The sequence below is a fragment of the Pinus tabuliformis genome, chromosome 2_1 (assembly GCF_031772625.1).
Source record: "Pinus tabuliformis cultivar Carrire ecotype Pingquan chromosome 2_1, CPIR1, whole genome shotgun sequence".
Classification (NCBI taxonomy): Eukaryota; Viridiplantae; Streptophyta; class Pinopsida; order Pinales; family Pinaceae; genus Pinus; species Pinus tabuliformis.
The window spans coordinates 251089154-251115007 of NC_142299.1; the positions used below are offsets into that span (position 1 = coordinate 251089154).

General features: G+C 39.9%; 2 protein-coding genes across 3 annotated transcripts in view; one reads left to right on the top strand and one right to left on the bottom strand.

Moving 5' to 3' along the window:
- Positions 1–25854, top strand: part of LOC149199638 (mitochondrial inner membrane protein OXA1-like) — a 145876-nt gene that overhangs the window by 113219 nt on the left and 6803 nt on the right. The window lies entirely within an intron of this gene.
- LOC149199640 (uncharacterized) lies at positions 247–1676 on the bottom strand. The gene is made up of 2 exons (XM_089399428.1): positions 734–1676; positions 247–611 (listed from the first exon to the last, which is right to left on the bottom strand). The coding sequence occupies exons 1-2, from the start codon at positions 1265–1267 to the stop codon at positions 408–410; spliced, it is 738 nt and encodes a 245-aa protein (XP_089255554.1). The 5' UTR covers positions 1268–1676; the 3' UTR covers positions 247–407.

Genomic DNA, 25854 nt, shown 5'->3' on the forward strand with positions numbered 1-25854 from the left:
CTCAAAACAAACATCCCAAATACCAAATTAATTGTAGAAGACATGAAAACATGCATATTTTTGCATAAATCAAGATAGATATGGCATCCATGATTCCATTGTAGTTACTAGTATGTACAACAATCATCTATATTCTAGCTATTACAAACATACATCAAATTTTTAAGCATATTATAAAACATAAAACATTTAAGCATATTATAAAACATAAAACATAGCGCATATTATGATTTATCTAGCAAGTGAGCAACTGTCAACATTTGTCATGTCCAAAATTCAAATAATAATGTTTACAAAATATGTCACTTGGTCACCGCCAAGCCAAAAAGGTTCAAAATTCAAATTCACAAGTCTACAAGTCTAATGAGTAATCTATGACAAAAAGTAGTAGATTGTGAATATATCTACTAATCTCTCCTCCTTCCACCACGAATAGAACGTGATGGCGGGCCTCCACGTGGTGGCAATGAAGAAGATGGTCCCTGTGTAAGTCGTGGCACTGAAACTGATGAAGAAGAACCCCCTGCTGTTGGTGTTGAACCATGGAACCTAGGAACCAAGGGACCAGATGGGGGTGGGGGTGGTGGCATATCAACACGGTCATCATCATCCTAGAATCGCTCAAAAAATTCATGCAAAAAAAAAAACACTAGTTAACAAAAAAATTAAAAACATGAATTAGAGAAATGCTTTATAAGGGAAAATTGGAAAATTCATACCACAATGGACGTACCTGGATAAGAGCATCCTCTAATTGCTCTAGTCGCAACACTCCATCCTCCAAATTGGGCTCCTCTGGATTCTTGTCCCAAATCAACAAGTCTTTATTAGACTTTGCATCTTCACAGTAATGGGACAACAATCGCAAGTTGTAATGAACATAAACCAAGCTCTTTGCCCGATCTAAATTCAACCTGTTCCTTTTAACACTGTGGATGAAAGAATAAGAGCTCCAACACCTCTCTGCAGAAGAAGTGTTTACCACCTGTGATAGCACCCGCAATGCCAAACTCTGTAGAAGTGGAGTACCCCCTCCATGCATGTTCCACCACTCAAGAGCAGAAAAAGTCTCTCGATCTTGAATTGCATGCATGCTCCCAAATGGACCAGTGTTGAGCGTATAGTTGCTCACCTGTCTCCGTACCAATGCAACCTCCTCCTCATCAGGGATTAATTTACTCAATGCAGCCATATATTTTTCGTGAACCTCTCTATCTTGGTGTGGTTTTTTCCTGCTTCCCCCCCAGGTGCTGGTGTTGAAAGCCATGATGGATGATAGTATTTAGGTGTCAAAACATATGCTAATGCATGCAATGGAATATTTAGCATTTCCCATCGGTTTTGCACCTCTACACGAATATAATTGTACAAGGTGGTATCTCTAGGCTCAACAATGTCTTTAATCTGCCCCAACATGCTATCCATTTGCTCATACACCTCCCCAATTACTGGTCGATCTGAATCTGCAAACTTGATCATGTAATAAATTGGTTTGGTGAATTGCAAAACATATTTAACCTGTGACCAAAAGTAACTGTCAAGAACAGTGTCCTTGACTGCATTAGCACCATCTGTGTCAGTGTTAATTTCATCCCATGTTTCAGCACACACCAGATTAGTTAAAGCTTGTCTCACCCTCACTAGCCGCCTAAAGGTGAGGTAATAACTAGCAAATCTTGTCTTTGCAATTTTAAGCAATTGCAACTTGGAGTAAGTGCCATAGAAGTAGTTTACCCTTGTATGCCCTGTGATGAATTTAATGAGCTGCTTTCCTTTCCTGTAAACCTCAGCAATCCACCCACAATCTTTGTGTTTCACAATATCATGCATCAAAAGGTTCAATGTGTGAACCAGGCACCCAGACCAAAAGATGTGTGGATGAGTACACTCAATAATTTTTCCTGCTGCCTTACAATTTGCTGCATTATCTGTGATCACTTGAACCACATTATTCGGACCAACATCTTTGATTGATTTCAATAGGAGATCTGCAATGTTTTGTGCAGTTGCACTGATGGAGGAGGAGTCATGACATGCAATAAATACTGCACCACTAGAAGAAACACCAAGAACATTTATCAAATGTTGGTTTCTAATATTTGTCCACCCATCTGATACAATGGATACCCCAGAATCCACCCACTCATGTGTAAAACGTGTCAAAGCTCTTTGAACCTTAGCTTTTTCTCTTTCTAATAACACTGTTCTAGCTTTCTCATAGTTGGGGGCCTTGTATCCTTTTGGGGCTTCATTGATGGCCTTTACCATGTCATGCCAATAGGGAGAGCGAAGCACATTGAATGGTACACCGCAAGCACAAAGAAAACGGACTATCTTTCCATCCACATCATCCCTCCCAGCAACATTAAGGAAATCCCCTATTGTTCTTCTACCTCCAGAGGTTGCAGAAGTACCATGAGGAGATGGGAAACTACCAAATTTAGAGGTTGCACTTGATTCAGAATGAGTTTTTTGTTTCTTGTTTTTTTGTTGTGCAGCCATCTCTATTTGGATGTATTTTCTTCTTTCTTCAGTTGAAATGTTTGGGCAAATTTGTACCCCCACAGAACCCTTTTTTTCATCACTATCCAACACCCCACAAAGATGCCTCCTCAGACGGGTATATGAACCACAATATGGTTTTCCTCCATGACAACCATGAGGGCACACAAATTTGTAAGATCCACCACCCTTTCCCCCATCAAGTTTGGTCACATAGTTCCACAAGGGTGTTGATGTACCTTTCCCATCTTGTGCTTCAGTGTCCCCTTCATGTTCATCCCCTTCCTCTTCAAACCCTTCCTCCTCATCATACATTGGGTCACTACTATTAGGACCAAGTTCATCCCCTTCCTCTTCCCCTCTATTCCTCACCCTTGCCATCATTAAAACCAAGAGTGGAATGATACATAGAAGCCAAAAGAACACCATCTTGGAATATGGATATAGGTGGTGGACAACCTGTAAATAAAGGAGCAAGTAGAAACAATGGGAAAGAGTAGGAGAGGGAGGAGAAAAATACAATTTTTTTTTCAAAAAAACAAGGGAGTTTGGGGTTTGAACTTACCTCTTTAGCTCTTGTAGATGAAGTCCTCCAAGCTCTTGCTCCAAGCTCCTCCTCCTTCTCCTAGCTCCTCCTTCTTCACTCCTCCAAGCTCTCCTCTCTTCTCCTCTCCTTTCCTCTCTTCTCTTCTCCTCTCCTCTCTTCTCTTCTCCAACTCTCATAAACTCAAAGTGAGAAAATGAGGAATGAATGGGAGCTTTATGCTTTTCATTCCTCACCTAAACTCACCCTAAACTCACCCTAACCCACCCCCTCATTGCAAGTTAAGTTAACTTTTAAAAAAAATTAAAAAAAATTTAAGTGTCATTCCTTGCCCGCGCGGATTTTTCCGGAAGCGCTCCGAAGCGCTCGTGAAGCGTGCGCTTCCGGAGGCCCGAAGCGCCCTCCGAAGCGTGCTTCGGGGGCAACGCTTCTCAAAAACAAGGAATCGCTCAAAAAACTCGGAATCGCGCTTCGGCAAAAATGGAATCGCGCTTCGGCTGGCGCTTCCGGAACGCTTCCGTACGGGACGCGATTCCGGCCTAGGATCCGGGGGGGGGGGGCGCTTCCTGCAACTATGCATGCAACATTAAATCCAAGCAATGAGCTGCACAAGGGGTCCAATAAATCTGCCCATATTTTTCCATAATCAGCTTCCCTGCACCAACACAATTTGATGCATTATCTGTAACAACATGGACAACATTTTCCACCCCAACTTCTTGAATCGCTTCATCCAAAATTCCAAAAATGAATTTAGATGTCTTCACTTGATCCATTGCATTCACTGCCTTCAAGAAAACTACCCCTTGAGGACAATAAACAAGCACATTGATCAATGGGCGATGACACAAATCTGACCAACCATCACTCAAAATTGTGCATCCTGTAAGCTTCCAGGACTCTTTAATATCAGCCAACTTTCCTGTCACTCTGTCTTTCGCTCTCTTTAGCAAAGTTGTCCTTAAAGATTCAGATCCAGGAGGAACGTAGCCCTTCCCAAAATCAATGGCCTTTTTAATTACATTTTTAAAATATGGACTCCTCGCCACATTAAAGGGAATTGCACATGCATAAAAATACTCAGCAACAGCGTCATCAACTTCCTGTTTCTCAACAGGTTTCCAGAATTGATTTAATGTTTTCGGCCCACCTGTTTTTGCTTGAGGAGCTATAGAACTAGATCCACCAATGTTTGAAACTGAATTAATGGTGTTGGAGGAAGACATGGCAATCTCCCTCTCAATTCGCTGCCTCTTATTCACCCTTTTCTGCCTTTGCATCTGTGAACTGGAATGGTCTTTCTCCACTTTGGCTTTTTGTTCATCAGTGATCTTAGTGCAGGCTTCAACACCACCTCCACTTCCATTGCTAATACCGAGAAGGTGATCCACTGCTCTAGTCAAAGTGCCCTTGAAATTATGTCCACACAGCTGACATGAAAGATTAAAACCATCTTTTTGGATAAAATTCCAAGCTACAGCAGTTGATTTTGGGGGTGCCATTGGAATTTAGAAGTCTGAAATGTCTGACACTTCAATGTCTGAAATCCCTGCAATTTTTTTTGAAATTACATTTTCGTTAGTCATGTAAACTTGTAAAGCAAATGTTCATGATCATCCAACGAACAGTAAGCAAGCCAGAATTTTTCAAAGAATAACAGTCTTCTCTCATTGAAAATTGTCATCTGGAAAATTATTTAAGGATAAACTGTTATAAATTATTTAAGGATAAATTTTCCAGATGAAAGATCTGATAAAGAGCTGATAACAGTTTTCAAAGAATAACAGTCTTTATTATTTAAGGATTGCCTAACTTATTGACAACAAATTTGAGGGTAGTAAGGAGGTTTTGGGTAGTTCTAACTTCTGAATAAAGAAAATTGTCTTCAACACAGTCAAATTAGGCTTCAGCCTTCAACACAGTGAGAACATAATTAGAGCCTAGAGCCTAGAAAAAGTGGAGCATATGTAAATTAAGGGGTGAAAATAATGATCCAAAAGAAATTGTCCTTTGGGTACTCTCAGCCCACTAAAACATTTTGTTAACTGCAGTAGTAGTCTTATAATCTGACAGTATGGAAATGATAGCTTATTTACTTAAGTGGCATGCACAGGTGGTAACTTGGTAAGGGAACTATCCTAGTATCCAGTGCAAGCACTTCATGGGACAGAGTCACAGACTATGGAAAAGCAAAAATGCCATACCCAGATTTCAGAGAGACAAAATCAGGATTTCGAGACAATTGTTCATAAACATGTGTCACTGTCGGCTCATTTATGATGGACAAACTGAAACAACTATATATACAAGCCTAAGGACTTCGCATCAAGCACGCTGCACAGTTCAGAGCTCAGATTTCAGAGAGGAATTTCGGTGATCTCAGATATAGTTTTTTGGTGATCTCAAAGAGACAGAATTTCGTGAAGGCATAGTATAATGAAGAGATGACTTCATTGTAAATTGCAGAGATGATTTCGGTGCAGTGACAAGGTTTCGGTGCTACCAGCCTACCACATTGACAAGGTCTAGATGCAGACTGCAGTGACAAAGTTTCAGTGCTGCCACAATGACAAGGTTTCGGTGCAGTGACAAGGTCTCGGTGCTAAATTTTGGACAGAGGCACAGCCGCACAGGACGTGAGTAACTCCACCAGCAAACAAATAATTTGTAACATTATGGTTCGTTCCATTACTATGACGGAAAGGAAAGTTCAAAGAAGAAGAAAACTTACAAGTTACAGCCTACACCGACACGATGGCAGATGCACACGCGACAGTTTTCTGAGTTCTAACTTCTCGCCTCTCGGCCTGGTAAACTGATTTAGCAGAAGATAGATACGAGTCTTTGTTTCTGGAAAAACCCGAGCCCGTCAAGTTGTAACTGTAGTCTATGGCGTCTGCAATGACCAGCGGCGGCAGTGAAAACTTGAAACAACGAAACCCGAGTCAATGAAAGTTGAAACCAATAAACCTAAAACAGGAACACTCATACCCGCAGGCGCGAAAAAAAACGAATTTAATCTGCTGCCGGCGAATTTCAACGCATCGAAACGAATTTAATGGCGATTTTATTTGTTTAACATTCGAATTCGGCATGAAATTAGAGTTCGTCGAATTTAATGGCGAACTCGAACGAACATATTCGTTTTACCTTCAGATTCAACGAATTTCGAATTTTATCCATAAAAAACGGCGAATCCGGTGACTTAGTCCTCCACCATGATGTCATCCAAAAGGAGACCTATGTCACCATTCCAATGCATATTGTAGTGACATGGCATCATCTAGGGAAAGCATTGACCTCAAGGAAAGATGTGCTAGCCCTCCCTAGTCATCTCAGTGACAACATCCTCATATGGGCTCTGAAACAAGGCATTGTCTATCAAACAGGGTCAAGGCCAACCTAGGGGCATCCTGGGTCCATTTGGGCACATCATCAAATAGTCCAATGCCCAAACATTGAAGCTTAGCATTTCAACATCTGGAGGCACATCAGGAGGTGTAGAATCATGTAGAAGCTGCTCAAGGCCCAATGCTCATCTATGGAGGGGCAACATTGGTGCCACAAGGTCATGTCTACTCTCAAAATGGGGAAAAGTACGCTCTGAAGGTGTTGGAAAGGAGTCAAGCTATCCCTCAATGGACCTTCACTGTATGTGTTATATTGCCTGACCAAAAGCTCTCAAGATCAAGTGGGATCTACACCATGACGTCTTCCTCCAAAATGGTCCATAATGCATCAAGTGAGGCAATGGTCCAAGAGTGCCCTCACTCCAAGAAAACCTCAAAATGCATGTGTACATTTCGAAAAGGTACCTCCTCCACCATGATGTCATCTAAAAGGAGACCTATGTCACCATTGCAATGCATGTTGTAGTGACATGGCACCATCGAGGGCAAACATTGACATCAAGGAAAGATGTGCTAGCCCTCCCAAGTCATCTCAGTGACAACTATCCTCATATGGGCTCTGAAACAAGGCATTGTCTATCAAACAGGGTCAAGGCCAACCCAGGGGCATCCTGGGTCCATCTGGGCACATCATCAAATAGTCTAATGCCCAAACATTGAAGCTTAGCATTTTAGCATTTGGAGGCACATCAGGAGGTGTAGAATCATGTAGAAGCTGCTCAAGGCCCAATGCACATCTATGGAGGGGCAACATTTGTGCCACAAGGTCATGTCTACTCTCAAAATGGGGAAAAGTATGCTCTGAAGGTGTTGGAAATGATTCAAGCTATCCCTCAACAAACCTTCACTGTATGTTTGATACTGCCTGAACAAAAGTTCTCAAGATCAAGTGAGATCTCCACCATGACGTCTTCCTCCAAAATGGTCGATAATGCATCAAGTGAGGCGATGGTCCAGGAGTACCCCTTACTCCAAGAAAAACTCAAAATGCATGTGTACATTTCCAAAAGGCACCTCCTCCACCATGATGTCATCCAAAAGGAGACCTATGTCACAATTCCAATGCATGTTGTAGTGACATGGCACCATCTTGGGCAAGCACTGACATCAAGGAAATATGTGCTAGCCCTCCCAAGTCATCTCAGTGACAATTATCCTGATATTGGCTCTGAAACAAGGCATTGTCTATCAAACAGGGTCAAGGTCAGCCTAGGGGCATCCTGGGTCCATCTGGGCACATCATCAAATAGTCCAATGCCCAAACATTGAAGCTTAACATTTTAACATCTAGAGGCACATTAGGAGGTGTAGAATCAAGTAGAAGCTGCTCAAGGCCTAATGCTCATCTATGGAGGGGCAACATTGGTGCCACAAGGTCATGTTTACTCTCAAAATGGGGAAAAGTTGCTCTGCAGGTGTTGGAAAGGAGTCAAGTTATCCCTCAACGGACCTTCACTGTATGTGTGATGCTGCTTGAACAAAACTTCTCAAGATCAAGTGAGATCAACTTTGTTAGGGACATAAAACCATTAAAGCATCATCATGGACCATATCTAATGCTTTGGGCACAAAAATTCTTCACGTAAAACTCACCTTTGAATGTATAACTAGCTCAAGACCTGTAAAAAAGTTGTTGAAATATGTAACTAGGTTCGATCTTCATAATGACGTGTATTCATGATTTGTATGTAATTAGTGTAAAGAAGAAAAATAAAATTATTTTTGTTATGCTTGAGACATGGGTTTCATGCTCAAGGAATTTTATTTTTGTAGATAAAGCTCCCATTGAGAGCTTCTAGGGCTTGTCATGTGGTTTACAAGTCAAAAGAGTCTTTGTCATGTATGAGAGACCCTTCTTGGGCATGTTACATATTTATTTGAGTCATTGTAAGAGTCAAAAGACCCTCCAAGACCTTGTCACAAGTGCACAATCGAGTCAGTCCTCAAAAGAAGCAAGTTGATTTATCAAAAGGATAAGTCGGCCTATGGACGATGTCAAGTCGGCTTATTTGCATGGAGAGATCACTAGATAAAGGAGTACTTGGCCTCACTTTGCGAGATACTTCAAGCATCTGAAAAGGAGAAGGAAGTACGAGGAAAGGGAAGAAAGGAGCCTCTCATCTAGCGAAGGGAAAGATAAGAAGATCAAAGTATTTTGGCATTGTTTTTGGGTCATCTTCCTCACATGTGTGATTGCAGCTAGGGTTCCTGCAGTTAGGTATTGCAAACCTCAACGAAACCGATATCTAGTCAAAATAAAGGGTATCTTTGCTAGCCGAGATCACAAGAAGAAGTATTCAAGACAAGTGAAGGAGAGAAGCCACTCAAATCTGCCCTAATCAGCTCACATGTGTGGGATCTTTGTAATTGTAGGTAGGCTGAAAATTACAAGTATGTTAAAAGAGGCCGAAATTCCAGAGAAGCCAAAATCAGAGGTGCAAAAGTCAATTTATTTAGCGTTGACTTGAAGAAGAAGAAGAGCTATTCAAGGAAGCCTTGTGACTTGGTCTTGGAGAGGTTCTTAGTTCAAGGGTATTGGTCTTGGAATTCATCAATTGAAGATTCTATAAGAAGAAGAATTCGGTGGGTTTTCCTCTCAAGATTGGAGAGGTTTTGACCCTGGCTGATAGCCTATACCTTGTGTCCTTTGTCTCATTGTTCATTATATTTTGATAGTTGTTTGATGAAGAGAATACTATAATAATCAAGCTAAAGAAGAACCTAATCAAGAAAAGTAAAAGGTATTCACAAGCAATTATCATAAGCTTGAAATCACCTATAATGCTGCCCCTAGATTTCTCGACATGGTATTAGAGCTAAGGTAACAAGTCAAGGAAGGGCAGCTCAATAAAGGACATTCAAGGACTGAAGTTCTAGAAAAATCATCAAGGGCTTCAATCATCAAGAAGGACCTCTCATCTCAAAAGTGTTACAAGGTCAAGGATTACAATGTCATTTTGAAGGAAGTCAACAAGAAGAAGATCTCAAAAACCCTAGCTCATTCAAGAAAAGAGTCTACACTAGAAGCATTCTTGGGAACCTTGCTCAAATCATCATCTCAAGGAAGAAGATCTCAAAAGACCCTTATCTCTACTCAAATAGAAGATTGAAGCATCTTGAAGTATACTCATCCAAAGGAAGCAAGAAAGGAGTTGTTGGCATCATCAAGAAATCAAGATCTCCCTCTCTTTAAGACAATAATCACTATTTGAAGGAAGACATCTTCTTCAAGAAGAAATCTCCCATTCTCTATATCATCATCAAAATCAAGCAAGAAGCAAGTTGAAGATATTGTCATCAAGGAATATCTTCACAAGTAAGTATCTTTATGTCCACATCTGAATCTATAAAAATGTCTTTTTGCAAGGAGAGCAACAAGTTGGTTGGGTCTACAAACTTTCTTGCATGGAAGAAGAGGACTGATTTAATGCTCATAGAAAATGAAGTTGTGGAACATGTTAAATGCTCAATCACAAAACCCTCAAGGGAAGAAGCTCAAGCTCTTGCAAAGTACATGAAAAGGGAAGTAAGGGCTCAAGGATTCTCATAAAGTCCATCAAGGATCCCCTCATTCCCTATATATCAAAACTAGAAACATTAAAATAAATATATGGCAAAATTGTAGAATTGTTCTTCGTAAGCACTACAAGAGAAGTGATCTCGTTAAGGCAAGAACTCTACAAGATGAAGATATCAAAAGGAGGAATAGCCTCATACTTTATGAGGGTGTCAGAAATAAGAGACCAACTCCAAGAGTTGGGAGAAATAATGTCTGACAAGGAAATGACTACCGTAGTGTTCAATGCACTGCCAGAGGAATGGGGCAACTTCACATCAAGCATATATGAATACGGATTAGGGCTCCTTTGACTGCGGCCAAATCTCCCTTCAACTGCGGCTAGATCTCTTCTCAAGACTGCTGCTAGGGCTCTCTCTTTAACTACGGCTAGGGAACCTTTGAAGATTGCTCCTAGGGCTCTCTTAGATGACTCTTTCCACTACGTCTTCCTTGAGAGAAGACAAACCCAAACAAGTGGAGAGAGATCATGAGATGTTGTGTGTCTCAAATGACTTGAGGTCTCCTCTATTTAAATGCAACGTTGAGGTTGAGCTGGGGGTAATTTGCTTGTTGGCCGACCTTGACAAATTGTCAATAATACAAATAAATTCATATCTCCATAAATACATGTCAGAATTGGATGATCTTTAGATCAATCTTACACCTCTCGGAGAGAGGAATCCAAGAAAACTACGAGCTGCCATAAATAAGGTGACCCATATGGAGTGGCCCTAGTTGCCAATTTTAACAAGATGGGACAAGAATTGCACACCTTTACATTGTTTGGCTCACTCATTGAACCCAAAATACCATTGTTGCAAAAATTGTTATCGGGATTAAATCGGCGAGGGGAAAAATCGGAAAAAATCATAAAAACCGGGAAAAAATCAGTAAAAATGGGGAAAAAATCGTAAAATACAAAAATATTCATTTTTTCTCAATTTTTTTAATATCTAAAGCATCTACAACATAAAATAAATACATTGACACATAAATATGATAAAAGAACTAATATATAAGATGTGTAATATCATTTCTAGTGCTACATCACACATAACAGTGAATCATGTCCTGAATAGTAAGTCCTGACTCCTGAGTCCCAACTGAGCCTCAAAATATCAACAAAAAATATAATAATGTATCTCATATCATGAGTCATAATGTCATATACAATGAAATTGTTAGTCCTCACAATCTCCTAGGCTGAAAAGGAAATCGACAAGGGTAACCTCAAACCACTTCAGCTCGATAGCTAGCCCTACTGAGCATGAGAGGGATCTCTCTAAGTCTCTTATCAGTGATATGACTTTAAAGAAAATGAATTTTAGGCTAGATATGTGTATTTGTTTGTGAAAATTTGATTTTTTAAGGATTTGCTGAACTTAGGGTTTGGAGCCACAAGTAGGTCTAGGCTGTGGGAATATAGGAGCAAACATAAGAAGGAGCTAGATGTCAGAAGCCATGGTGTAATTTGAGTATTTTTCAGTGTAGTATAGAGGATATAGTGTGGAAGAAACTAATGAGCATAAATAGACATGATTTCATTAGCTTAGGAAGACAAAACACATAACCATGAAAACTAGATAACGGAGCTTGAAAAAAGAATTCTGAGTATTTTGTCACAAGGCATTCATAGAAAGAAGAGATATAATGTAGATAAAGATGTTTAGACCATGAGAAAACAAAAAGAATGAAGTACAAGCACCATGAATTCACTGGGCTAGAGTTCCTTGAAAATAGCTGCAACCTGTATCTGTATTCGTTGAAAGATGATTACAATGCAAGCCTCCTTCACAAAAAGTTCAACCCTCTTCTCCCGAGGAGAAATGATACATATACTCTCCTAGACCACTTGATCACCTTCAGGAGTCGAATTCCTTGGTGGAGGAACTGACTCCAAGATTCTCTCAACCAACAGGGGAGAGTGAGAAGGGGCAACTCAAACACCTCATGAAGAGTTTGTTTAGGAGTGTGCTTCTTTTATGAGGCCTAATAAACATCAAAAACAACCTATGATATACATTTATTCATGCCTACATCACCTAGCTTCGTAACTTGTGCCATTACAAAGAGAATCTTGACTTTGACCAAGTTTGACCTAAAACTAGAAATTTTACACAGTGAAATTTTACATTTGAAAACATAGAAAATGCAGAAGCGCAACGCCAACTTTGAGCTGATTTTCAGGTGCCTTCCAGGGGTCAAAATGCAAATATGAGAGAATGGTCAACTAGCCCTTCAAGTCTAGTTTCCAGAACAGTTTGAATTTCTGAATTTGGAGCACGAGAAGACCTTCAAAAATCCATTCTCCCAAGGTCACTCCAGAAGCATAGCGCCTGTCAAAAAATGGTCCAGAATGCTAGTTTTTTGCCACTATTTTTCCTTTTTCTCCCAAACTAAGCCACCTCTGTAAAATCTGGGCAAATAGGTTTTTAGAGGATGCTAAGACCTTTCCAAAAATATAAAATTTTCTTCAAATGGATGCCTGTTGGTGTTGCGCTTCTGGAAAGGCCAATTTTCTGAACTTAGACAAAAAATTCTCAAAAAACTCAAAATGCTCAGAATTGGCTCAAAATTGGAGGGAAGGTGTAAAAATGAGTTTGTTAAAGCTTCATGGATGCTTCAGCAAGCATCTCCAAGTTTCCCTCATCCTTTTGCTCTTTTTTGGTCTCCTTGAGCTTGTTTTTGAGCTGTTTCACTTTGACATTGGCAATCATGTTTTGAGCTTGATAATGATGTGCCATGTGTCTGAGCATTTGATTATCTCTATTTGCCTTCTCTAGGAGCTTTTCCAAATGTTCATTTACCCTGTTGAGCCAATATTCTTTATCTTGATGTACCTCAAGGGCAATCCTCTCTTCTAGATCAAGGTCTTCATTGAGCATATTTGTTTTTGTTCCTCTTGCAAAGCTTCCTTGAGACCTTTGGTTCTTGGTCTTTTCCTCTTTCCTGTACCTTTTGATCCTTCAGGCTGGCTTGATTCTATGATCTCCTTACCTTTTCCAACCTGTTGCAATAACTTGGTTTTTTCCTTTTCTAAGATAAACTCTTTTGCCTTGAGTTCACTGTTTTCTTGTTCAAGGAATGATATAATGAACTTGGCTCATTCCATGTTTATTTCCAGCTCCTTGATTTGGTAGTCCTTGTCCCTGATGGTCTGCTTCATGATTGAAATCTCATCTTCCTCTTCTAGATCAATGATCTCTGATTCATGCTCAACTGTCTTCTTACCCTTTGCTGTTGATGCCTACTTCGTCGATGAAGAAGGCTTGGCCCCTTTCTCTTTGTGAGAAGAAAACACAAGCCTATACCCTTTCTTACACACTTTGGTGACCTTTGGCCTAGGTAGCTGAATCTTCTCTGCTGGTGTGCTAGATGACCCCATTTCTATTTGTTGTTTTGGTGCGGTTGTGGACTGAGATGCTGCATTTTCCTCATGCCATTTTAGAGCTGTTTTTAAGAAGGCTTCCCAAGCCATACCCCTCTTTGCCAACTGATGAAGGACAATGGTTTTGATGAGATTATGATGGAACAAGCTTGGAGAGTGCTCTTTGTCCTTCAACTGTATCTTCTCAAACATTTTTGAAATACTCCTGAACAAGTAATTGCACATGTTGAGTGGCTTTTGAGATGTGAAGTGCATCAAGAGGCGAATGTGATATGCATACAACCTTGAGAATCTACCTTCACAGGTAAAGAACCTCATGATGGTCTTCATTAAAGGAGCATACTTCTCAAGCAAATATCTGAAAGGCATAAGGTGAGTATGTGTGTCTTTGTATGGAGTCTTTAAGAAGGGCTTGTAGTTTTCAAGATCTAGATTCATTCCTTTGAACTAGTATTCGCCATTGTCTGGTAAACTAGTTGCTAGTGAGATGGAGGCCATTGAGAAGCTAAACTCAATACCAGCAATGACAACAGTCTCCCCTTTCAAGTGTGTAGCCACCCAATCTGTCAGCTGCTCATAAAACCCTGCTTCACTTACTCTTTTGCAAAATTCCAAATAGTGAACATCTTCAAAGCATTGTTTGATGAAAGGATATGAGTTGATCTGATTGCAATCTGATGGTTCATATCTGAGAATCCTCCCTCCTTTGTGTTGTCTCTTTCTCTCTGGTGAAGAATCAATCTCCATGATGACACAAAATCTTGTTCCTTAGCCTTAGAAAGCAATTAGACCAAGTTTGAAAGCAAGAATTTTGAAATCTGGGAAAATTTGGGTGATTTTCGAGCACTTTGTCCTGCGCACAGTGCTAAAGCGCAGTGCAGTTCTCCTACGCGCAGCGCCAAAGCGCAACATAGTTCTCCTATGCGCAGCGCCTGCTTCAAAAGCGCAGCGCAATGTATCTACGCGCAGCGCCTGCAATTTTTGACCAAATTCTCCTAGGGAAATGGATTTTTTGCTTTTTTAAGCGAGTGAGCTCGATGATGAAGAGTGAATGAGAGATGAATGAAAAGGTATTGAGTCATTTTGAGTTTATATAGGGGTAATTTCTTCACTTTTTCAAAAAGAGAAAAGAAACTAATCTTCTTTTGTGAACTGATTTCACTTTTTTGAAGGCAGCTTTTACCTTGCCTTTGGAAATGTGCTTTTTGCATCTCCTGAGTGCTGGTGCTTTCTTCATCTGAAACTTTTGATGTAATGAAAATGTGAATGAATCATGTTTCAACTCTTGAACTCTTTGCTTTGTCAAGTTTGACTTATTTCTGACTTTTTTATGGAAATGGTGGACCTTGAGGACCCTTATGACCTAATGGATGACTTAAGACCTAATGGAATGATGATGATGACTTGACCAATTTTCATGGTGTATGACAAGCAATCAGCATGAGTGAAAATTTCAGACAATGACTCTATCTTGGACTGACCATGCAATGACCAAATTTGCTGTGTAAACCTAGTAACAAAAAAATTTGATGATAGAAGCCTGAAAAGGTCATGGTAAAAGCAATTTTTTGATCTAGGGGACAGGCTAACAAGATTGACACTAACAAAAATGAACCAAATAACTAATACTACTGATTTCCTCTGCCCCTCTTGCGAGAAAATGCAATAGCTTCCCTTTCCCTCTAGATGTAGTTGCCAGTGGAGTTGGCAGTGGACTCTGTTGTGCTCGAGAAGATGAAGAACTAGGAACTATAGGAGGTAGACCACGTCCTCTACTAGTGGTAGGGGTAGCCTGGGTAGGTGGTGTCACCTCCTCCTCCTCCTCCCCCTCTACGCCTTCCACTACCTCTTGCTCTAACCAATCATCGACAAACTCCATGAGAGGCCTCTTGGCCTCAACCCTCCATGCAGCAGTGGTGTCAATCCCATCGAATGAGATGGCCTCCATATCAGGTATCCTCTCAAGTTGCTTAATCCACAATCGAAGATTGTAGTAGACGTAGACCATGTCATTAAGTCGCTGGGTCTCCAACCTGTACAAAGATCATAAATTAATAATTATAAAAAAAATATTATTTAATGAATTCAAAAAATTAATTGGAAATTTGGAATATTTTAAGTTTTAAGTTTAACTTGTTGCGCTTCTTGTTGTGTATTTTTTCAAATACACTCCAGTTGCGCTCACATCCTGAGGAGCTACATGTTTAGCTAAGGATTCGAATGGCAAGCTTTCGCAGATGGAGTACTCTGGCACCATAGTGAGTCCACCATGCATATACAACAAAAATACAAATAAGATAAACATAAGAAAAAATGAAATTTGAAAGTTGAAGCAAAGTATGAAGTTATGAACTTGAAGAGACAATGAAATTTGAAACAAACTAAAAAATACCTGGCATTGTAGTCTTCCTATCAACCACAGCCATCTCAAAGCCAAATGTACCATGGTGTCACCTCCTCCTCCTCCTTTCCCTCGACGCCTTCCACTACCTCTTGCTCTAACCAATCATCGACAGACTCCATGGGAGGCCTCTCGGCCTCAACCCTCCATGTAGCAGTGGTGTCAATCCCATCCAATGAGTGGCCTCCATATCAATTATCCCCTCAAGTTGCTTCACCCACAATCAAAGATTGTAGTAGACGTATACCATGTCATTAAGTCGTTGGGTAGCCAACCTGTACAAAGATCATAAAATAATAATTATAAAAAAATATTATTTAATGAATTCAAAAAATTAATTTGAAATTTGGAATATTTTAAGTTTTAAGTTTAATTTGTTGCGCTTCTTGTTGTGTATTTTTTCAAATACACTCAGTTGCGCTCGCATTTTGAGGAGCTAAATGTTTGGCTGAGGATTCGAATGGCAAGCTTTCACAGATGGGATACTCTGGCACCATAGCGAGTCCACCATGCATTTACAAAAAAAATACAAATAAGATAAACATAAGAAAAAAATGAAATTTGAAAGTTGAAGCAAAGTATGAAGTTATGAACTTGAAGAGACAATGAAATTTGAAACAAACTAAAAAATACCTGGCATTGTAGTCTTCCTATCAACCACAACGATCTCAAATCCAAATTTGTCACCTGCCATCCTGTATATCTCCATTTCTTTGGAGATTTCTGCATGTTTTGTTAGAGATCGCATCATCCTCTAAACACAGGTTAAGAATCCATCCATGATCCTAGCATCAAATAAGAACCCACATGGGTAAGAAAATGTGGGGTTCAGGTAGATCCCTACATCATGAATGAGACAATGGAGTGTGTTGTTCCATTGTTCATTAATCACTTCCCATAGGAGGAGTTGTTTCTGAAACCCTTCATTTCCCTTATCATCATATTAGGCTCGAATGGATTCTTTGGCCCTGTCCATGGCCTCATACAAATAGTCCATTGCGGGCTTCTCACCATCAACTAATCGAAGAAGCTTTACCAAAGGTTTAGTAACGGTGCACACCTCTTGCACTCCCGCCCAAAAGTCTTCCTGGTATGAAACTAATCTGCATATGGCCTCTCCCTCTGGTTTGCGGCTCATTGTCAAAGCACGCCACTCCTTTGAAAGAAACATTCTCTTCACATCCCATATAGAATTCAAGGGGGATTGAAGAAATATGAAATTGGTGGCAAACTGTGTAATGGCGGGGCGCACCAACTCCTTGTTGTTGGTGAATTTTCTCATCAAGCTAAGCACAGATGCATGATCATATATAAATTTTGTAATGCTTTTTGATGAGTCAACAATATTTTTGACAAAGGAAATTTTTCCTATGTCTTCCAACATCAAATCAATACAATGTGCAGCACAAGGTGTTCAAAATAAAGTTAGGATGCCTCTCCATAAGCATCTTGTCAGTAATAACATAATTTGCAGCATTGTCTGTTATGACTTGGACAACATGTTCTACACCCACCTCCAAAATAAACACATCCAACATATCACATAATAATTTTGCATCTTTGATATGTGAAGATGCATCAACAGATTTCATAAACATTGTCCCTTTGGGACAACTAACCAAGAAGTTTATAAGCGTTCTCGCCTTTTGGTTAGTCCAACCATCTGACATCACAGTGCATCCTGTTCGTGCCCATGATGCCTTAAACTCCTCCAATCTTTTGGTGCAGTCAACCTTTTCATCTTGAAGAATGCCGCCTCTAAAGTCATCATAAGAAGGGATTTTGTACCCTGGGCCAACAACTGCAATAGCATCAACAGCAGGCTGGAAAAATGGATTATTCTTTGCAACGCTAAAAGAAATATCACTCCAAAGGAGGAACTTGCCCAACAACTTGTCAGCTTGTTTTTTCTCCTTTTTTTAAGGATTGAAGTGATAGATGGTTGTGAACCAGGCATGGTTCTAGGAACAAAAAATGATGAGACAACTATAGGGTTGGTTGTAGACATTGATGCTAAAGTAGAATCAGTGCCACTTCCATATTCACCTCCTAACACCCTCCCTGCTAGTTGCTTTTTCAGATCTACTTTGGCCACTTTCTCTTGCTCTAATTCTTCCAATGATCTCATGGCTCTTCGGATGATTTCCACATTTGTATTGTTGCAAGGCCCTACATCATGTCCAGGGATTTGTGCAAGGTGATACTTCAATCTATAAACCCCCCCTGACATATGCTGCCCACACAACTTGCAAGACAAGTTCAATCTATCAAACCCTCCATCAAGTTCACCAAATTCCCACAGAGGGTCCAATTTCCTTGGCATGTTTGTAACTTGGTTGAACTCTTGAGTTTTAATGTAAGATGAAGTTTGAAGTTGAACCTATGGCGCAATAAGAATTGCAAATTACAAAAATAAAAATAAAAATTACATACATGACACAACACATTGAATTTTTGACAAACAAACAAAAAGACTTCAACTCAATCCAAAATGAAGTCCCTCCACTCTATGCAACAAAAATGAAAAAAAAACACCATCAAAGCCACAAAAAAATCATTGATAATCAATGGGTTATAGAAGCCCAAGCAAAAACAAGAAAGAAATCAAAACAAAATGGCCAAATTTGGTGCCCATACCTGGAAACCACGGTTTGCCAAAGAAATTTGATCCAAAGACGAAGTTCTCTTGCTTGGGATGCTAAAATCTCCAGGCTTCCTCATCCTCTGCCCTAGTAGACGCTTTCCAGGCTTCCTCTCCTCCTCAACTCTCAAACCACGTTGTTGTCTGTTCAAAATGACAAAAAAATAATTTTTTCCCTTATAAAACGCGCTATCCAGGAGCCTGGCGATTATTTCCCATCGAATCGCGATTTTTTCAACAATTGTTTTTGAATAAAAAAGTTTGTAATACTCAGGTGATATTGGCAAAATGAAAAATTTGCGATTTTTTGATGTTATTGCGATTATATCGCGATTTTCGCAACATTGCAAAATACTATAGCCATGAGTGGCTGAATGGTGGACCTTCCCGCAGATTACCTCACATGGATGGTGAAATCTCACAGGGGAGGAAAGATGCATGTAGGTGGGTTTTTCAGGATAGAGCATCCCTTGATGAGGTGGAGGATGCCTTTGCAGAGTTTTCCATTGGCACTGGTCGCTTTGTAGGGTATGATCTGATTAGAGACAAGGGGGCTAAGAAGCCCTATTATTGGTGGGCAAATCATGGGGCAACAAGCCCTCCTATACAACATGAGGCTCCTCTCTCAGGTGACTTCATCCTCTTGTTGCGAGAGGAATTGGAGCACATATGGGAATTTGTATAGTGTCAAGAAGAGTAGGTTTGAGCAGTCCAGGATAGAGACAATGGTGTATGTGCACACCAACCTTCGTCTTATTTATAGGCGAAGGGATTAGTGGTTGAAGGGAAAGACAAAGATGGGGGATGTCTTTCTTGATGATATGGGTTTGGACCTATGTTGCAGGAATCGTAGGGCAGGAGGGCGTTTCCATAAGGAAACGAGTACGAAATGTTAAAACGTGTGTGGGACGGCCGTGAAATGCGTTTCAGGCCATACTGCCACGTTTCACGAAACTGAAACGTGGCCAGTACGGCCGGAAACGCGTTTCACGGCCGTACGACTCACGTTTAAGCTTTTTACTTGTGTGTTTTTTATTTATTTATTTGTTTTCTAATTTCTTTTTAGGTTATCCTATTGACTTCTAGTTGCTTCTAGATGCCTGTCTAAAGTTATAAAAGTGAACTTTTGCCTTAGTGTTGATATGCAGTTCATCAGGAAGTTTGAGGCATATGCAGTTCATGGTAATGTTAAATTCTTAGAGTAAAAGGATGAAAATGAAAAATAAAGAAGAATATCACTCTCCTTTATTTCTCATTTTCATCTTTTTACTTAAATTTTTAACATTACCATGAAATGACTCAGGATGTTTGAGAGTGGTTTCGCTTTCATTGGATTTCATATGGAGAAAGTAGAATTTTAGATTTCACTCAACATCCAGTAGACTTATCTGTTTTTCAGAATTTCAGGATTGGTGGGATTGCAATGTTCCCATTGGATTTTATCATATGTACTAGGGTATGGAACTTGTATTTAATCAAGAGAACCAAGCCCTCTATGCAGGGGAGACTCCCAATAATCAAGAGCATGTAAGGTACTAGGGTATGAAATTTGTATTTAATCAAGAGCACTAAGGTCGTTGTTAGGATATTCCGACACATAGGAAATAGTTAAGTATAACTTGGTCTAGTATAGAGTTAGGTAAAGTGTGTTTCTTTACTATGTACATTTTGTAACTTACAATCCGACGGTCACGATATGTAGTGATCCGACGGTTCATTCTCTCTTCGGTATTACCGACACTTGATCTGTGGCTTAACACCCGATTGGTCCATGATCTCTAGTTAAAGAGCATGGAGGGTCATTTGTAGGTTAACCGTCCATGAGAGAAGCTTATGTAAATTTTCATTCTTTTATTAATAAATTACCTAAAGTGGCCGCGTTGGCTCAGGCCGTGGACTGTTTCCCTCTTTGAGGGTTTTAACCACGTCAAAAGTACTGGTGTATTGATCTGTGATCTGTTTGTGAACGGTGTCCTTTGGTGTTCTGTCTGAGGAACTTACCCTGTAAATTCTTACATGGTATCAGAGCTATTTGAGGGCCGTGTCCGTTGGTGATCCAAATCTGAAGCCGGTAGAACTGCATCCGACTGTTGTTTCCTAGATCTACTGTTTCTAACTATTTTCGGGCCGAGAGGATTGCTCTATTGTGTTGGGAGCATCTGTTCCAGTGAGGAACCCCTTTCGTTTCACGCGAAAAGGTTTCCGGTAGCCCTAGCTACGTCATTTTTAAGATCTGGAGGTATATAGTGTTTATTTGCAGTTTACAGTTATTTTCTCTCTGTTTATTTCGGTTTCAGTTTATTTAGTTTTTTTATTATTATTACCGGATCTATACCTTTCATTTATGCGTATGCTCTTTGCCCCGCGACTCTGTGCGATTTGGGCAAATCAGAAACAGAAAGGAAGAATTTTTCTCATGCGTATGCTCTTTTCTGCTGCGCCTTAGTGTGATCTCGGAAAATCAGAAACATTGAGGAAAATATTTAGTTTCCGGCTAAAGCTAACTTCGAGCCACAAGGTTCGTTTTTTTGTGTATGTCCGTGTTGGGGTTTGTGTTTTTTGTTTTGTAGGAAAAAAGGGCTTTCTCAAAGCAAGCACGCAACCCAAAGCTTCAACCCCCCTCTTTCTCTCTCAAACTTTTTGTATAGCTCACTTGGTCCAAAGCTAATTTATGAGAGTAGAGGTCTTGAGTTCAAGTCTCCTTTTTGTGGCGGCGGATTTTTCATTTCCGCACATTCCCGCACTTCGCCGGCATCTTCATCAAATTTTCTTCAAAAAGCCATAACTTCTTCATCCGGAAGCCATTTTCAGAACCATTTTTTTTTGAAACAGCCTAATTTTTCGAGATCTTTCCATTAGAACACTTAGTTTCAGTATCTATAGCTTCAGTTTCTATTAAAATGGAAGGTCCATGCCAAGTTATTCTTGACAGCACCAACTACTTTCAATGGTAGTCCTACATTGTGGATTTACTTAGAAGTAAAGGTCTCTACAGAATAGCCTCAGGCCAAGGAACCAAACCGAAAGATGAAGATAAGGCAGCTAAATGGGAAAATAGGCAAGATCAAGCACGTGGGTTGATAGGGATGTCTATTTCTCTAGATCTTAGATTCCATATTGCAGAACTTGATACTCTTGATGAAGCATTGAAATAGATTACTAAAGTTTTTGGAATAAAAAATGAACTTAGAGCCCACCAACTTGAAAATGAGTTGCTTACATTGGACCCCAATAATTTTTCTTGCATTGAAGATTTTTTGTCCAAGTTCAAGACCCTTAGACTTCTCTTGGAAGGTGTTAAGGTTAAGAAAGAAGATAGTAACCTTATCTATTCCATTCTTACTAAGTTGGGACCAGCCTACTCTGTGTTTGTTTCCACCTTCCATTCTACAAGAGAAGCCTTCATTTCTCAAGGGCAAGACTACAAGTCCCCTTTCTTTGATTCTTTTTGTGATTCTTTAATAAGAGAACAAGAAAAACTCTTACACCTTGGTCTTCTTCATTTTGGAAACTCTTCTAAGAAAGCGTTACCCGCCCAACAGCAACCAAATTCAAAGAATTCTAAGAAGTTGTATCCTAAAAGGAATGGTCCTAAACCAAACAAGGGTCCTAAGCAATTTCAGCCTCAAAATGAAAAATTTCAACAAAATGATAAGACAAATAAAAACAAAGGGAAGAAGACTGATAGACATTGCAACTTTTGTAATCGAGATGACCACTTAGAATCCAAATGCTTTAAGAAGATGGAAGCCTTGGAAGCAGCAATGAAGAAGCATAACATCCATTTGGAGCACTCTTCAACTTCAACTTCATCTTCAGGAATGGCACTTTCTGCATGTGGTTGTCAAGCATCTCGGTCTGGCTATGCACTAAATGTATCTTCTTCTTCTCATTCTCATGAGTGGCTCATTGATTCTGGAGCTTCTTATCACAAGGCCAAAAACAAAGCCATGTTTTCTTCTTTAAATGATTGTAACACCAAAAATATATATGTTGGTGATGATAGACTCTTAGTGTTGTAGGGACTGGAACTGTTCATATAGACAATGGTCAGTTTAATGATGTATTATGTGTTCCAACCTTATCCTGCAACCTTCTATCTGTATATCAGATAACTCATTCAGGTGAAGGTAAAATCGTTGAATTTTCACCTCACGATGTTGTAATTAAGGACCTAAGAGATCCTAGACAGATTTTAGCTACTGACATTGCTGATGATTCTACAAGGTTGTATAAGTTTCACAACTTTGGGTCATCAAATCTTTCCTCGATATTTGTTGCTCATAATGATGAAGTGAGCAAACTTTGGCATGAGCGATTTGGTCACTTAAACTATCGCTCTCTTCAGAATCTATGTAAAGAAAATATGGTGACAGGTCTTCCAATGGTATCTTGCAGAGATGGTGTTTGTTCCGGATGTGTACTCGGAAAACATCATCGGGACAGTTTTGAAAAACGTGCCTCTTGGCACGCCTCAGCCCCTTTACAGCTTGTGCATAGTGATTTATGTGGTCCACTTCTAGTTGTTTCATTCTCTGGCTATAAGTATTTCTTAACTTTCATTGATGATTTCTCCAGGCGCACTTGGGTATACTTCTTAAAACTCAAGAGTGAAGTATTTAACATGTTCTTGGCCTTTAAGGCCTTTGTTGAAAAACAATCTGGACATCAAATTCTTAAGCTAAGATTTGATAATGGCGGAGAATATGTTAACAACAAATTCATCAACTTTTGCACTGAGAATGGAATTCAAATGCAACATACTGTTCCATATACTCCACAACAAAATGGTGTAGCTGAAAGGAAGAATCGCACCTTAAAGGAAATGGCTAATTGTATGCTTCAATCTAAAGGACTTAGTCTTAATTATTGGGCAGAAGCAATTAACTGTGCAAATTACATAATAAATCGCACTCCTAGTAAGGTTTTAAAGAATATCACTCCAGAAGAAGCATGGAGCTCAATTAAACCAAATGTAAGTCACTTTCGTGTTTTTGGAAGTGAAGCATGGGCCCATATTCCAGATGAGAAACATAAAGCTTTACAATCTAAGAGTGAAAAATGTATTTTTGTTGGATATTCTGAAGATGTCAAAGGATATAGACTTATTCCACTTAAGTCCAAAAATGTTATCATTAGAAGAGATGTAAAGTTTGCTGAAAATATATCGGCCTACGAGCCTAGTTCGGCGGATGTGCCACCTCTCCCTATCTCTTCTACTTTTGAAAATATTTCTTCTTCAGATGATGAAAGCGAGGATGAAAATCCTCCCCGCCTTCTCAGGATCCTCCTTCAGCTCCTCAGCTTCCAAAATGGGTCCATGCTACTCGGGATGCAGCAGGTGATCTTGCCGGTGATCCTACAGATCAGCGACGTACACGTTCTCAGTTCGATAGAGCCTCTTCTTTACTGGCTCAAGCTTCAGTGAATTATGATCCTGACACCTTTGCAGAAGCTTCAGGCCATCCAGATTGGGAAGCAGCTATGAATGAAGAATATCATTCATTATTGGCAAATGATACATGTGATCTTGTTCCTCTACCAAAGGGACGAAAACTTGTTAGATGCAAATGGGTTTACAGAACCAAGTATGGACCAGATGGGAAAGTTGATAAACATAAAGCTCGTCTTGTTGCTAAGGGTTTTTCACAAGTTGAAGGCATTGACTACACTGAAACCTTCTCCCCTATTGCCAAAATGAACTCTATCCGCCTTGTTCTTTCCCTTGCTGCCTCTTTCAAATGGGAAGTCCATCAGATGGATGTTAAATCTGCCTTCTTGCATGGGGACTTGCATGAAGAAATCTATATGGAACAACCTATTGGCTTTATACAAACAGACCCCAGCCTTGTATGTCGGCTTAAGAAATCCCTTTATGGTCTCAAGCAAGCTCCTCGAGCTTGGTATGCCAAAATGGATAACTTTCTTTTAGAAAATGGCTTTTCTAGGTGTCATTCTGACAATACTGTCTACACCAAGAAAGTGGGCAAGTCTCTTATCATTCTTGTTCTTTATGTTGATGATCTTATCCGGATTGGTAGTGATCCCAACCTTATAAACCATGTGAAGTCTAGCCTTAAAAGGAAGTTTGAAATGACAGACTTAGGACACTTACGTTATTTTCTTGGTCTTCAAGTCTTGCAATCCAAGGAAGGTATTTCCCTTTCCCAGTCCAAGTATGCCTGTGATATTCTACGCCATTTTCACATGGAAGATTGTAAGCCAGCCCCTTCTCCCTTTCAGTATGGAGTCAAACTTTCAGTCACTTGTACTTCTCCTGAAGTTGATGCTACCTTATACTGTCAACTTGTAGGAAAACTTTTGTATCTAACCCATACTCGTCCTGACCTTTCCTTTGCTGTTGGCCTTGTTGCTCGGTTTATGCAAAACCCACGTGAAAGTCATTGGAAAGCAGCTAAAAGAATACTTCGTTATGTTCGAGGTACAGTTCAGTTTGGAATTCATTACAGTGCCGAAGCATCTCCTTTATTTGTTGGTTTCACTGATTCCGATTGGGCTAATGACCCTGATGATCGGAAGTCTACTGCAGGTTATGTGTTCACTCTTGGTTCAGGACCTATTACATGGGCTTGCAAGAAACAAGGTGCCATTTCTCTTTCTTCAGCAGAAGCAGAGTATCGTGGTGCCGTAGAAGCTAGTAAGGAAGCCTTGTGGCTCCGTCAGATCCTGTCAGAGTTTGGATTTCAGCAACAACATCCGACTACACTTTGGTGTGATAATCAAAGTGCCATTCAACTATGCAAAGATCCAGTCCAACATCAGCGCAACAAACACATTGAACTACATATGCACTTCATCAGAAAGCTCATTCACGACCATGTTCTTGAAGTGCAATATTGTTCAGCAGATGATCAAGTTGTAGACATCTTTACAAAAGCTCTCACAGAGGCGAAGTTCACTAAACTTCGATTTATGGTTGGAGTTTAGGAAGTTGTCACTAAGGGAGGATAGGCTCTAGTGCCTCCTCCCTTCTCCTATTGTGTCATATTTGTAAATCCTTCAATCCTATCCCAAGTTGTTCTTAAGGGGGGATGTTAGGATATTCCGACACATAGGAAATAGTTAAGTGTAACTTGGTCTAGTATAGAGTTAGGTAAAGTGTGTTTCTTTACTATGTACATTTTGTAACTTACAATCCGACGGTCACGATATGTAGTGATCCGACGGTTCATTCTCTCCTCGGTATTACCGACACTTGATTCGTGGCTTAACACCCGATTGGTCCATGATCTCTATTTAAAGAGCATGGAGGGTCATTTGTAGGTTAACTGTCCATGAGAGAAGCTTATGTAAATTTTCATTCTTTTATTAATAAATTGCCTGAAGTGGCCGCGTTGGCTCAGGTCGTGGACTGTTTCCCTCTTTGAGGGTTTTAACCACGTCAAAAG